The 15984-nt window shown below is 29.5% G+C and overlaps 1 protein-coding gene and 1 pseudogene across 1 annotated transcript; both read right to left on the bottom strand.

Moving 5' to 3' along the window:
* Positions 1-526: 526 nt before the first annotated feature.
* On the bottom strand, positions 527-10792 carry LOC112757813 (wall-associated receptor kinase 5-like). Its single transcript, XM_072198348.1, has 2 exons — positions 10620-10792; positions 527-1712 (listed from the first exon to the last, which is right to left on the bottom strand). Exons 1-2 carry the CDS (start codon positions 10790-10792, stop codon positions 527-529), a joined length of 1359 nt encoding a protein of 452 aa, XP_072054449.1.
* A 770-nt stretch (positions 10793-11562) lies between these two features.
* LOC112757814 (wall-associated receptor kinase 2-like) lies at positions 11563-15072 on the bottom strand (annotated as a pseudogene).
* Between the last annotated feature and the right edge of the window lie 912 nt (positions 15073-15984).

A 15984-nucleotide genomic window follows, 5' to 3' on the forward strand; every position in this document is an offset into this window, starting at 1 on the left:
TAGAATCAGAATGTACACATCTTTCAATTAATTCTAATTCTAATTCTAATTCTCTTTCTCGATTACTCACGCATTGCTTCATCTCCAAAACTCCAATATGGTATCCAGAGCCATAACTTGATCAAGATCATGCTCAATTTTTCTTGTTTTTATTTCTCCAAATCAACCTTCTGTTTTGCAGCAATAATCATGGCACTTCGTCTATCAAATTCAACACCTGCATCCAAGAACGCTTTCGTCCCAATCCAAGATAAACTTCATGAAGACAATTACACAACATGGAGGATCACAACGTGGAACGCTTTTAAGTTTTTTAATTGAATTTTTTTCTAAAAAAATATATTCAAATATTCAATGAATATTATAATTTGTAATATTTATTGTTCTAACTATAATTTTTTTTTTACACATTTCACCGTTTATAATATTCTAACTTTTTTACAATTATAACTTTTTTTTTAACCTATTTTTTTGTCATCCTAATAACAAACTTAAAAATAATTAATATAAATAACATTTTCACCTATCACCTTTCATATGATAAAGACAATAAGACTTCTTCATCATTGGTAATACTATCATGTCTTTTTGGAGATTGGGTCTCTTCAAAATTGTTGTCCGCATTATTGACCCATTGTTGCTGTGACATTTCCCTTATTCCTTCCAATTTCACTGCCACTTCCTTCATGTATGGTCTCTCTTCCCCTTTGAGTCTCAAACACTTTGCAGTAACATCAGCAACTTCCACAATCTGCTGCTTGTTATCTTCATTCAAGATTCCAACTTGAAGAGCTTCAAACAAGCGATTCTCCTTCAGGCAAGATAGAAAGTAGATAGCAAGATTTTCCTTCCCTTCCGGCCTCTCAAATGAAAGAGCTTTCTGTCCTGTAAGAAGCTCTGCCAGCACAACGCCAAAGCTATACACATCGCTTTTCTCGGTGAGTTGGCTGGTTTGCATGTATTCTGGATCCAAATAACCAAAAGTTCCTTGGACCATTGTAGCCAATGCAACTTGATCCCGTGGAATGAATCTAGAAGTTCCAAAGTCAGAGACTTTGGCAGTGAAATCTTCGTCTAAGAGAATGTTGACACTCTTAACATCTCCGTGGACAATTGGTATGGAAGCAGCTGAGTGATGATATGATAAAGCTCCGGCTGCCTCTGCTGCAACTCTCAGACGATTTTCCCAATTGAAATTATTTCTCTTGTTTTCATTATGGATAAAATCGAAGAGTGTGCCATTGCTTACAAACTCATAGACAAGAAGAGGGACTTCTGTTTCTAAACAGTAACCCAAAAGCTTCACCACATTTCTGTGGTTAATTTGGGACAAAACAATAACCTCATTGATGAATTGCTCAACTTGTGTAGGATTAACTGTTTTGGACTTCTTGATGGCAACAACTTTGTCATTCTCTAGAAGTCCTTTGTACACTGCGCCAAAACCTCCCCTGCCAACGACTAGGTTGTCGTCGTAGTTGTTGGTGGCCTTCTTCAACTGTTCGGTAGTAAAAATTTTAGTAGTATGAGAGGACTCTTCTTTTGTAGAGAGTTGTTGTGGCAAAATAAGACCACCGTTTTGCTTAAAGAATTTCTCTTTTAGTTTGGTGAGTTTTCTCTTTTGGTACGTTAAGTATAGAAAATCAATCCTCACCAAAATAGCTATGAATCCTGCTCCACTTGCACTTGCATGTAATGTGTTGGACACAATTCTTTAATTTTTTTTTTTTACAAAATGGAGTATATCTTGTCTTTTCTGATGCTATATATACATTAGAATAGAATAACAACTATTTATTATTGAAATACAAACTGATATCTACAATTTTATTAATATAAAATAAAAATATGAAATATTTTACGCATTTAAATAAAAATATCTGACTAATTATTTATAAATGTAAACGTAATTAAATTTCTTACCAATGATAATACGTGGAAGGAAATTTTTCTTGTGGCAACCGTCTTCTTTGGTATCATTTCCTGATTGTTTCTTGGGACAAAAGCACCGATAGGATCCAATTGTATTAAGACAATTATTGTTAGTTAGACATGTATGATTTCCCACATCACATTCATTAATGTCTGCAGTAATAGAGAAAAAAAATTGAAGTTGTCAAAGAAAAGATAATAAAATAAAAATAGATGAATGTTTAAAAATTAATCAAATTATTCCTTATATAAATTTTTTTTATTTTTTCTTCATAATATTATATTTAAATTATTTTTTGATAGTACTAATTTTAATATTATTCCTTAATAAATAATTTCTTTTTACATAAAATAATAAAAATAATTAATTATTATAAAATTATTTTGTCATTTATATTTTTAAATTCTATATTTTCAAATTGTAATTTTTTATAGTCACATTTTTTTATTTAAACGAGTTTATCAAATTATTGTTGAGTATATATTTAAAAATTTAATATTTTAAGTTTATAATTTTTTAAAATAACTACTGTATTTATTTAGTGAGATATAAAAAGTTAAAATATTTAAAATAACTACTATATTTATTTAGTAAAATTTAAAATATTAAAATTCTAGTTTTTTAATATTTTAAAATAACTACTATATTTATTTAGTGAAATATAAAAAATTAAAATATTAAAATAACTACTATATCTTCAAAATATTAAAATTCTAATTTTTTAATATTTTAAAATAATTACTATATTTATTTAATGAGATATAAAATATTAGAATATTTAAAATAACTATTATATTTATTTAGTAAAATCTAAAATATTAAACTAATATTTTGGATTTCACTAAATAAATACCGTAGTTATTTTAAATATTTTAATCTTTTATATCTTACTCTATAAATATAGTAGTTATTTTATATATTAAAATATTAAAATTCAACAAGTGATTCTACAAATCGATTTTTCAATTATTAAGTTCTACTATATATATTAAATAATAATAAAAATTATAATTTTAAAAAATTTAAAAAATTTAAATTTTAAAATAAATATTATATTATATAGTAAAATTTAAAATATTAAATTTTTAAATATATAATCAACAATAATTTCATAAATTCATTTGAATAAAAAAATTTGCTATAAAAAGATTACAATTTAAAAATATAAAATTTAAAATACAAATGATAAGATAATTTTATAATAATTTAAATTATTTTTATTATTTTATGTAAAAAAATTATTTATTAAAGAATAATATTAAAATTAGTACTATAAAAAATATTTTAAATTTAATATTATGAAGAAAAAAAAAGAAATTTATATAAGGACTAATTTGATCAATTTTTTTAAAATTTTAAAGATGAAAATAACTTACATATAAACTTTCAGGGACTATTTTAATTTAAAATAATTTTTTTACACGTCAAGTGACACGTGGTATGCTAGGTGTTACTGATCTGACACGTTAACCAATCATATTGTGACACGTGACATTAACTTGTCACGCTATCATGCCACATAACACTTAACGTGACACGTCATCAACCATTATCATCTAACTAACGAAAGGACCAATTTGACTTATGTTTTATCTTTTAAGAACTAATATGACTAAAAAAATCTTTTGATGACTAATTTGAAGAACGAATAATTTTTTAGGGACGAATTTGACTATTAATTCATAAAAAATATAAAATTACTCATATATATATATATATATAAACAAAAATATTATAAGTTTGATTTTCTTTTACATAGGACAACTGGTTAAATCTACTATACTGTTTTTACTTTTTATCCAAAAAAAAAAAATTCTACTATATTGTTGAAGCAAAGTAGATCGGCAATAAATGAAGCATTGAAATCTAACTTGACTGACAATAATGTCACAACTAAAGAAAACAATATCCTCCTTCATTCGTCAACAACATTAATTAATAGTAAGAATAATCATCTGCTACCCTCTCCATGCCCTTCAAGTAGGGTCCTTGCTCCATCAAAAATTTGTCATTTGTTGTGATAAGAATATTTTCTCATATTTTACATGGATATCTATTTTTAAAGATGATTGTATTTAATATAATTTGAAAAAATAAAGTCTTATACATATATAAATAGGAGTATGGATTGAGACTTTGAATACACACAAAAATAATAAATAATTCTCTTTTTTTATGTTACAATACTTCTTTCTCTTTTTTTATATTTTTTATTTTATATTTGTTACCTCTTATTTATTTATTTATTTAGTTATTTTATAACACGTTATCAGCAAAATTTAAAACATGTCTTATTATTTATGCAGCAATTCATTTGCAATAAAATTTAAATTTGCATGGATTAATCCTTGACAAACTTAAAAATACTATGGGATAACAAAAAAAAATAAAAATAAAAATAATATATTTAAAAATTATATAATTATTAATTTTTATATCACTAATAACTCTTTTATTAAAAAAAGAATAGTTTTATAGGTTAGTCTGTCCTCCTCTACCGAAATATATGATTTGACCGTGCAAATTTGACATTTTTTTTTTCAAAAATTTTAAATTTTAATCGTCCGCTTTTAATTATGGTTTCACTCGTTCTGCTATTCTTATATACGATTATTTAATTATGCAAAAATTTGATTAATTTTTTTTAGTTACCAAAATAAAAGGGTTTTTTATTTAAATAAAATTTTTGGGCTCCTAAATTATCTGATTCCCTTAAATGTTTTTTTTGAACGTGAATTCCCTAAACCATATAATATATAAATCGTCCTAGAGTTGTGTGTTTTAATGAATATATAAATTATTGTACCCTGGGACGATTTATGCATAAATTGCATAGGGGAATAAGGCATAAATCGTCCCAGCCCACTGTGTGTTATGAATAACACGTAAATCGTCCTAGTCTAGGATGATTTATGCATTTTAACCTAAAACACTCTACCCTGGTACGATTTACGTGCTTCTTCCTAATTTTCTACCCCCTAACACGATTTACGTGCAAATCCCAAACCCACAAGCCCCTAGGACGATTTATGTGAAAACTTTTATGTGTAATTCGAATTCTAACTCATCTAGAGTAAAAAGACATGTGTTTCTTTAATATATGACAACCATTTTTTTATGCAATCACACCATATTTACTACTATATCAAATTTGAGTTCAATTAAGAAGTTAATTTTTTAAGTTATAATTTTTTTAATTTATTTTTATTTTAAATTTTAAATTTTAAGTTTTAAGTTTTAAATTTTAAATTAAAAAAAATTAATTTACAATAAAAATAAACTAATATTAATTAAAGTTAATTTTCATATATTTATTCATCAAATTTATATTGTGTTGACTTATTTATTTGTTCTAGAATATTCTACTACACAAATATTTATGTAAATCACATTATGGGCTTGATTATACATATACTATAAGAAAATGAAATATTTGTAACAAATTTAAAATTATTACAAAAAATTAATTTTTGTAATAAAAATTAGTGATTGTTACATAATAATAATATTTTGTAACAACAATACAATTTGTTACAAAACGTTTTGATATTTTGTAATAATTTGATTTTTTTTGTTACAAATTATTTTGGCTTTTGTAACGAATCGGTGTGTTGTTGCAAACGTTCAAAATATTTTGTAACAAAATATTCATTTGTTTTAAAAACTCCAATTATTTTGTAATAAAAAAATTAATTTGTCACAAAATTCAATATTGTTTGTAACAAGTTATTTGTTTGTTACAAAATATAAGAATTTTTGTAACTAAAAAAAATTATTTTAAAATGTTAAAATATTTAAAATAATTTTATTTTGTTTCCAAAATTTAAGTTTTTAAAATATTATTTGTATTAATTAATTATTTTTTATGAAAAATCAAAGATTAAATGATTAATTTTTAAAAATGATATATATTATTTTATATTTTTTATAAAATTAATATATAATTTTTACTAATAATCAAGTGTTAAATGTTGATTAGAAATTAATTTTTAAATTAAAAAAAATCATTGTTAAATACAAATAAAAATCGTCCTAGGACTTGTGGGTTTGGAATTTGCACGTAAATCGTGTTAGGGGTAGAGGATTAGGAAGAAGCACGTAAATCGTGCCAGAATAGGATGTTTTAGGTGAAAACACATAACTCATACTAGCCTAAGACGATTTATGTACGACTTCTAAAACACACTAGAGTGGGACGATTTATGCTTTATTCACCTATACAATTCATGCATAAATCGTCCCAGGGTACAATGTTTTATATATTAACTAAAACACACCAACCTAGGACGATTTATATATTATATGGTTTAGGGGATTCACGTTCAAGAAAACCATTTAGGGGATTCACGTAAAATAGGAGAGCAAATAATTTATTTAAATAAAAAACCCAAAATAAAACTCGTCAGGAAGACTTTGAGGTTTTACCATAAAACCCTTCCGTTCAGATTGGATTCTTCTCAATATTTTCATTGACGGACTGGATCGATTTAAAAATAAAAAATTAAAATATGGCCTAACGTATACATTTTTTTTAAGTATATAGTCATTTTAGCATTAAAAATATTTAATTTTGACAAAATAGCCCATACTATTTGTTAAATGGGGTTGATATTTAAAAATTTATTTTGTCAACAAAAATTAAGGTCTGTTTTATCAAAATCAATTTTGTTAGCTATAAAAATAATTATTTACTCATGTTTTTTATACAATTTTTTGATCGACCTAAAAAAGTGTTTAACATCGACTCAATCTAAAATCTTATTCACATTCACAGTGTATTGTTTTATATTTGGATATATTATTTTTCTTTCATATAATTTTTAAATCAAATTTAAGTTATCTTTCGAATATATATTTAAAATATATATTTTACATTAAAATCAACAATAAAATATATTTTTATAATTTAATTAATATTTTTAATATTATATGATATTATTTTTGTTTTAAAATAATTTATTATAATATAAATATTATATAATATTTATGAAATTAAATTACACTAATTATGTATGGAATCAATTCGATTTAATATATTACATAATTTTTTTGGAATTAATCTTCATTCAAATATCTAAATTAGATTTTATAAAACATTTATACACCTATAATTTCAAGTGATTAATCACTTAGTTAGCAACCCAAAATTCACATGCCTTGCAACTAACCTTCTCTTCTTGCAAACAAAAACACCGACTAAAAAAAGACTTGATATATCATAAGGTCAAACATGAACTTTTTTCTTGTTCTTCGTTTTTTCATTTCCAAAGGGAATAATTTTCTGTTCAAGTAAAAAGTAAGACTATTTTACTCTGATTTAATTACAGATTCAAGGAATATATTATTTTTTATTATTTGTCAAAACTACTTCAGTCTTGCATTGCCAAAAATAAATTGCTTTAAATGATAGAAGGTGGGTTAAAGAAGAAAATAGAACGTGAAATAGAGAGCGACAGATAAAACAAGCTTAGAGTAAGGATAAAAAAATTAGCAGAATTTATCATAGATTAACATAGAATAGGCCCACTATAGACATAGCTAATGCAAAAATGTATTGACATGTGGCAAGAATTAGGCCTCCATGTTCAAGAACATGAAGAACTTCTACCTAGCAATACGGTGAGTCTCAAGAAGAACGTAAACTCTCTAAGCGAAACAACATAATTTGTATGAACAGGTGCAGGTTAATCTTCATTCATCACATACTAAACACCGTATCTACATAGGTTCGACCAGCTTGTTCCTTCTACTGCCGTAAGATTTCTTACTACAATAATATACTTTGCAATAATGATTGGTGTTAAATTAGAGGTGTTTTACTTTTACACATGTTAATTAAATAATGCACTACGCCATAATGGGTTCAATATCCTAAATTTATAATAATTTTACAAAGTAATATTGAAATACTTTTAATAAAATAATTTAGTATATTAGTCAAACTTTAATTCATTATTAATAGATGATAGATTATCCTGATATTTATTTATATGAAGTTTATAAGGCATATTTAAGACTGCGTAAGTATCAAAATATTGTTACTAATGTAATAACAAATAATTAATTTTTTTTATAAAGATTTTACTTTGATAATATAATAAAATCAAATGTATAATATTTAATTAATTTATAAAATTTTAGTTATGAATATTATTATATATCTTAAAACATAACTAACAACTACAAGTATTATAAGCTAAGAAACAACAAAATTATAAACTTTATATTAATCTTATCTAAAATTAGATGTGTTTTTAACTCGTTCAACTATTTGAGTAGTATCAATGTAATTCTTTAAATAGTGTTTACATAGATCTAGCAGTAAAATATAGAATTGCAAGAATGGTCTCGTTATATATTTATATTTTAAAAATAAAAATCAACATGTGAATATAATGATAAGGTAGGTAATCATTCATGTGACATGTATTTTGCCATGCATTTTTTATTTTCTTGTAAATAATTCGAATATGAATTTTGAAACAAGATTGAGAGTTTTTTTTAAGCCAATAATACTCGGTCAATATTTGTTTTTCATTTCTAATCCCCCCCCCCCTCCCCTCCCCTCTCACATTTGCTATACATTATTACTTTATTAGCTAACTATTGTTGCTTAAAATAATTGTTTTCCTAGCAAAAGATTGAATCTGAATTTATATAGATTTATGTAGTTACTATAACTCAATAATAATTACGGTATATTGTAGTCACCAAAAAAAAAATTACGGTATATTGTAAAAAAAAAAAAATAAACTACATCATGTAGTGAATATCCTTGACCCTCTATGTTCGATAAAATGTCTTTTTTGAAATATATCAAATATGTAATAAATTAATTTTTAATATGTGAATTGTGGATATCATAAAAGATAAAAATATATATACGTAAAACATGTATAAATATATTTTTGTAAATATTTTTTATTTTATATTCTATTGTTGGGTGGGTTTAAACAATATAAAAGTAATTTATCTTTATATCAAAATGACAGTGACATTATACCAGAAATGAATTTTAAATGAAAATTATGTTAAGATGGAATATACTAAGGGTTTGTTTTGACGTCATTTTTTAAAAAGATTTTTTTTTAAATGATATTTTTTAAAAGATGTTTTATAAAAATAAAAGTGATTTTATGTTCAGATATCTCATATAAAAATATCTTTTTATATATTAATTATATTTGGATAAAATAAGATAAAAGTACTTTTTTCATTTATTATATAAAAAATATATTTTTTTTAAGAAAAAAGATCTTTTAAAAAAAGATATAAATTGTAACTTCTCAACAAAGATGTTTTTTTTTTTATTTTACTAGTATTTTTACTTTTACTTTTACTATTAGAAATTTATCAAACACACTTGCAAAAAAAATCTTCTTGTTTTATCGATTTAATGACGTATAAACAAACACTAAAATTTCTATCTACAGTTTCACTCAAATTCCAACTTTTCAATATAAAATAATGAACTCGCAATTAGCAAGCTTAATAAAATATTATTTGAAATATGAAATAAATAAATTTGCTATTGTTAGTTTAATAAAAGTAATTAACTAATTATTCAACTTCCAATTGGTACATTACAACAGTAAGTAATTAACTAGTTATTCAAGTTTCATGTTGGTGCTTAATTTGCAAAGACTTCGTGGTATTGCTGTATCTTAAAAAAAATATATTTTTTTATGAGATGAATTTAAGATTTTCTAAGAAGGTAAAAGAATTATCTATAACTTTGATGTTAGACAATCTTTTTCGTTTTTAAATATTCAAGAAAAATAAATTAAAAGAAAAATGGTGTGTTATGAACTTATGATGTCGCTCTTGTCTCTGAGAGAATGTTAACTATGAACGCCTCTTAGTGATCATTGGCCAACAACAAAAGCAATGAGAATTCAAGAAACTTGTATTATCATATCTTGGATCTTGTGATGGAGTGGATAAATTGTAAATTTAATTGATGAAACTTCTTCGCAATATAATTTGCTTGGTGTCTTTGAATGTTATGGTCAAAACAACCAAGGAATATGCATTGTAACTTGTAAGGTCAAAATGAAAATGGTGATGTATATGTGGACATTGCTAATAATGTGAAAATACTATTAATAAAATAATTTAGTATATTAGTCAAACTTTAATGCATTATTTATTTTTTATTAAAAAAATAAAATTAGAAAACAAGTTATTATTTTTTTAAAATATATAAAGGATTTATTATCGTTTTATTTTTTAAATATGATGTCTATTATTTAAAAACAATAAAAATTAATTTGTTAATTTTGGTATATTAAGATTGTCTAGGGTTAAATTTAAGATAATTTAAAATAATAAGGTGCTAAATTATAAGTGTTTTACACGTGAATTAGGGGTAAGTACGATTTTGGTCCCTAAAGTTTAGTGCCAGAATCGAATTCGTCCCTTTTGTAATTTTGGATTTAAAATCGTCCTTAATGTTTTTTTCTGTATTAAAATCGTCTTTTTTAATAAAATTTTTTATTTTATTCCTAAACTACCCCTATTCCTATTTTAATAATAAAAATTATAAAATTAAAAAAAAAAGAAAACGCGTAAAAATGCGTTGGGGGTGGGAGAAGAAAAGGGTATACGAAGGGGGAGGAGAGGGGAGGGGAAGGGAAGAGGGGAGGGGGACGGCGCCCGGGAGCCTCCGTCGTCGCTGCAGTCTCGCCGTCCCGCCGCCGCCTTGTCGCCCTCTGGCACTGCACCACCACCTTCTTCTTCTTCTTCTTCTTCTTCTTCTTCTACTCTCCTCGCCGCCGCCACATGAAGAACCACCGTCCGCCGCTGTCTCTGCCTTCTGCATCTGCTTCTTTGTGCTTTGAATTTCTGAGGAACCACCATCTGCTTCTTTGTTGATTTGTTGCTTTCTGTGTGGATTTTCTGTTGATTTTCTTTGTTAAATTTGTTGATTTTCTGTTTCTGCTTCTCTGTGTGGAGGTGGAGGGGGAGGGGGAGGGGGAGGGGGTGGGGGTGGGGGTGGGGGGAAGGGAAGACGCGCGGGATGGGGGTGGGGGTGGGGGGAAGGGGAGACGGGGAGGGGGAGGGGACGCGGGGTGGGGGGAAGGGGAGGCGGAGGGGACGCGTGGTGGGGGTGGGCGGGTGGGGGGAACGGGCGGCGGGGAGGGGACGTCGGGGTGGGGGTGGGGGTGGGGGTGGGGGTGGGGGGAAGGGGAGGGGACGTCGGGGCGGGTGGGGGAAGGAGAAGGGGAAGGGGAAGGGGAAGGGGGAGGGGGATGGCGGCGGCGTTGGTGGTGGTGTTGGTGGTGGTCGTGGTACTGGTGGTGGTGGTGTTGGTGGTGCTGTTGGTGGAGGTTGTGGCGGTGGTGTTGGTGTTGGTGGAGGAGGTAATTGTGTTGGTAATGGTGAGGGTATTTTTGTCCAAAAAAAAAAAGACGATTTTAATACGAAAAAAAACGTTAAGGACGATTATAAATCCAAAATTAGAAGAGGGACGAATTCGATTCTGGCACTAAACTTTAGGGACCAAAATCGTACTTACCCCATTAAATAATGCACTATGCAGGAGTGGGTTGAAGATGCTAAATTTATAATAGTTTTATAGAGTAATATGAAATACTTTTAATAAAATAATTTAGTATATTAGTCAAACTTTAATGCATTATTATTCCTTCCAATTCCCCTGCCACTTCCTTCATGTATGGTCTCTCTTCCCCTTTGAGTTTCAAACACTTTGCAGTAACATTAGCAACTTCCACAATCTGCTGCTTGTTATCTTCATTCAAGATTCCAACTTGAAGAGCTTCAAACAAGCGATTCTCCTTCAGGCAAGGAAAGTAGATAGCAAGATTTTCCTTCCCTTCCGGCCTCTCAAATGAAAGAGCTTTCTGTCCTGTAAGAAGCTCTGCCAGCACAACGCCAAAGCTATACACATCGTTTTTCTCAGTGAGTTGGCTGGTTTGCATGAATTCTGGATCCAAATAACCAAAAGTTCCTTGCACCATTGTAGCCAATGCAACTTGATCCAGTGGAATGAATCTTGAAGTTCCAAAGTCAGAGACTTTGGCATCTAAGAAAATGTTGGCACTCTTAACATCTCTGTGGACAATTGGTATGGAAGCAGCTGAGTGAAGATACGATAAAGCTCCGGCTGCCTCTGCTGCAACTTTGAGACGATTTTTCCAATTGAAATTATTTCTCTTGTTTTCATTACGGATAAAATCGAAGACTATGCCATTGCTTACAAATTCATAGACAAGAAGAGGGACTTCTGTTTCTAAACAGCAACCCAAAAGCTTCACAATATTTCTACGGTTAATTTGAGACAAAATAATAACCTCATTGATGAATTGCTCAACTTGTTTAGGATTAACTGTTTTGGACTTCTTGATGGCAACATCTTTGTCATTCTCTAGAAGTTCTTTGTATACTGTGCCAAAACCTCCCCTGCCAACAACTAAGTTGTCATCGTAGTTGTTGGTGGCCTTCTTCAACTGTTCGGCAGTAAAAATTTTAGTTGTACGAGAGGACTCTTCTCTTGTAGAGAGTTGATGTAGCAAAATAAGACCACCGTTTTGCTTAAAAAACTTCTTTTAGTTTGGTGAGTTTTCTCTTTTGGTATCTGAGGTATAACAAACAAGTTCCCACGAAAACAGCTATGAATCTTGCACCTGCATGTAATGTTTTGTATACAATTACAATTCTTCAATAATTTTCCTTTTCAATATGTAATAATTAACTACGTTGTCTTATATTATCATATCATATTTTATCTTATCTTACAATGATATTACATGTATACTAAATATCTACCAATTAGATACCAACTGATCGATCCCGTAATCTTTCTAACTTGTAACTAAAATTGGATGTATACACAATTTTTTTGTATTATATTAATATCTCTAGCTTGCACAATAAATGTAACCGGTGAAAATGCTTACCAGTGACAATTTTTGGAAGCATATTTCTGTGAATTTTCTCATGGCAACCTCCTATAACTGATCCATTTCCTAATTGTCCGTTAGGACAAAAGCATGAATATGATCCAATTGAATTGAGACAGTTATCCCTACTTAGACATATATGAATATGCCTATCACATTCATTAATGTCTGCAGTAACAGAAAAAATAAATTGAAGTTGTCAAAGAAAAGATAACAAACTATATAAAAATAGATGAATGTTTAATAGAATTAGTTAATTACCTGTGCAAGCATGAAGGTATGGATTTCCTTCAAAACCTTGGTTGCATTGACACCGGTAACCATATCCGCTCTCTGCCTCCACACAAGTACTATTTCCCTTGCAAGCGTTGGTACCTCTGCTCAAAGATTCTTTACACGTCTTGTTTCCAACACTCCAATCAAAAACCACAGGTAATATCTGATATGGTAGATTCTCCAAGTGGTCCTTCGAAAACGAGTAGTAACCATTCTTGACGACAAAGGAATAGCTACAGTAGAGATAGGTTGCTACTTGAATTGTGACCATTGTCATTCCGGTAGGAATATCCACCATACAGCACCCATTGCCGGAACAATGTCCCTCATCCATACTCATGATATTATGACATTGAGTTACGCACACCACTATAGAACCGCTGGTGTTGCTGTAGATAGTAAGATAGCTGAAAGTACTGTAGCCAACAACTATGTACTTGATGTCTTTGTTTGAAATGATGAAAAAAAGACTATTTGTGATTCCGAAGGGAGCGGTAAGACCAACGGGATTACCGAGGCGACTATCATAACAAATTTGGATGGCAGAAATCAATATATCTATTTGACCTTGGGAGACGTTTATGGCTATGACTGACTTATTGTCCCATATTAAATTGGAAATAGTACTGTTGCAAGTAAGTTCAAAGGATTCTTCTAAGAAATAGGTAGCACCGGTAGATGAATTTTCTATGCCAAATGGATATGGAATTTGAATACCATAACACTCACTTTGGAATCTACTAAGAGATATTTGATTACTAGCTACTACTGCTTGTACAAGAACTAATATAACAGAAAAAAATAACATGTCCATTCCGTGAGAGAAAGTGAGAACAGAGAAAAAGTAGACAAAAGGTGTGAGCAAGAGAGAGTTGTGAGCGAGAGAGAGTTTGAGTGAAATGTAGTTTGAGAGAGTTTGAGCGAAATGCAGTTTGAGAGAGTTTGAGCGAAATGCTCCTGAAGGAGTATATATATATTCGGAATTGTAAACATTCATTGCATCCATGGGTGGTTCTATGTAATAAGGATTCAATTCAAATTTCTCTTATTTCATTTATTATTGGCAAACATGAACTTTTTTCTTGTTCTTCGTTTTTCCATTTCTAAGGGGAATATATCATTTTTCACTAGTTGTCAAAACTATTTCAGTCTTGCATTGCCATGAAAACTCTACCCCGTGTAATGGCTGCAAATCAAATATTCTGTTTTTAGGATTTTTTCCAAAAATACGTTGCTTGAATGATAGAAGGTGGGTTAAAAAAGAAAATAGAACGTGGGATAGAGAGCGACAGATAGAACGAGTTTAGAGTAAGGATAAAGGAGTTAGCAGAGTTTATCATGGATTAACATAGGATGTGTCCACCTACACATTTATGTATACAGATGCAAGAATGTATTGACATGTGGCAAGATGATGATTGCAGGGAACAAGCTTGATAGAACTCTATAATCTTGTTTGCCTTGGTAGTGGAAGGAGGAGCCTACTAATGGAATAAGAAGCCAATGTTACAGATTCCCAGCTGGATTTAGGGAGGTGGGCTGGGCCGTTGTTTTAGTTTTTTGTTTTCCTGATTGCCCGTTAGGACAAAAGCATGAATAGAATCCAATTGAATTGAGCCAGTTATCCTTACTTAGACATGTATGAATCTGCCTATCACATTCATTAATGTCTGCAGTAACAGAGAAAACAAATTGAAGTTGTCAAAGAAAAGTTAACAAACTATATAAAAATAGATGAATGTTTAATAGAATTAGTTAATTACCTGTGCAAGCATGAAGGTATGGATTTCCTTCAAAACCTTGGTTGCATTGACACCGGTAACCATATCCACTCTCTGTCTCCACACAAGTACTATTTCCCTTGCAAGCGTTGGTACCTCTGCTCAAAGATTCTTTACACGTCTTGTTTCCAACACTCCAATAAAAAACCACAGGTAACATCTAATATGGTAGATTCTCCAAGTGGTCCTTCGAAAACGAGTAGTAACCATTCTTGATGACAAAGGAATAGCTACAGTAGAGATAGGTTGCTACTTGAATTGTGGTCGTTGTTATTCCGGTAGGAATATCCACCTTACAGCACCCGTTGCCGGAACAATGTCCCTCATCCATACTCATGTTATTATGACATTGTGTTACGCACCCCACTATAAAATCGCTGGTGTTGCTGTAGATAGTAAGATAGCCAAAAATACTGCAGCCAACAACTATGTACTTGTTGTCTTTGTTTGATATGATGAAAGAAAGACTATTTGTGATTCCGAAGGGAGGGGTAGGACTAACGGGATTACCAAGGCGACTATCATAACAAACTTAGATGGCGGAAATCAATATATCTACTTGACCTTGGGAGACGTTTATGGCTATGACCGGCTTATTGTCCCATATTAAACTGGAAATAGTACTGTTGCAAGTAAGTTCAAAGGATTCTTCAAAGAAATAGGTAACACCGGTAGATGAATTTTCTATGCCAAATGGATATGGAATTTGAATACCATAACACTCACTTTGGCATCCACTAAGAAATATTTGATTACTAGCTACTACTGCTTGTACTAGAACTAATATAACAGTAAAAAATAACATGTCCATTCCATAAAAGAAAGTGAGAACAGAGAAAAAGTAGATAAAAGGTGTGAGCAAGAGAGAATTGTGAGCGAGAGAGAGTTTGAGTGAGATAAAGTTTGAGAGAGTTTGAGTGAAATGCTCCTGATAGGAGTATATATATATATTCAGAATTGCAAACATTCATTACATCCATGGGTGGTTCTATGTAATAAGGATTCAATTCAAATTTCTCTTATTTTATTTATTATTGGAAAACATGAACTTTTTTCTTGTTCTTCGTTTTTC

Source organism: Arachis hypogaea, chromosome 6 (genome assembly GCF_003086295.3).
Source record: "Arachis hypogaea cultivar Tifrunner chromosome 6, arahy.Tifrunner.gnm2.J5K5, whole genome shotgun sequence".
NCBI classification, from domain to species: domain Eukaryota; kingdom Viridiplantae; phylum Streptophyta; class Magnoliopsida; order Fabales; family Fabaceae; genus Arachis; species Arachis hypogaea.

Excerpts from the sequence above, each read along its gene's own strand:
- LOC112757813 (XM_072198348.1), bottom strand. The coding sequence starts at position 10,792 with ATGGTGGTTCCTCAGAAATTCAAAGCACAAAGAAGCAGATGCAGAAGG. Across the intron at positions 1,713-10,619 it reads GACAAGGCGGCGGCGGGACG|AATTGTGTCCAACACATTAC; the intron begins GCGAGACTGCAG and ends AAAAAATTAAAG.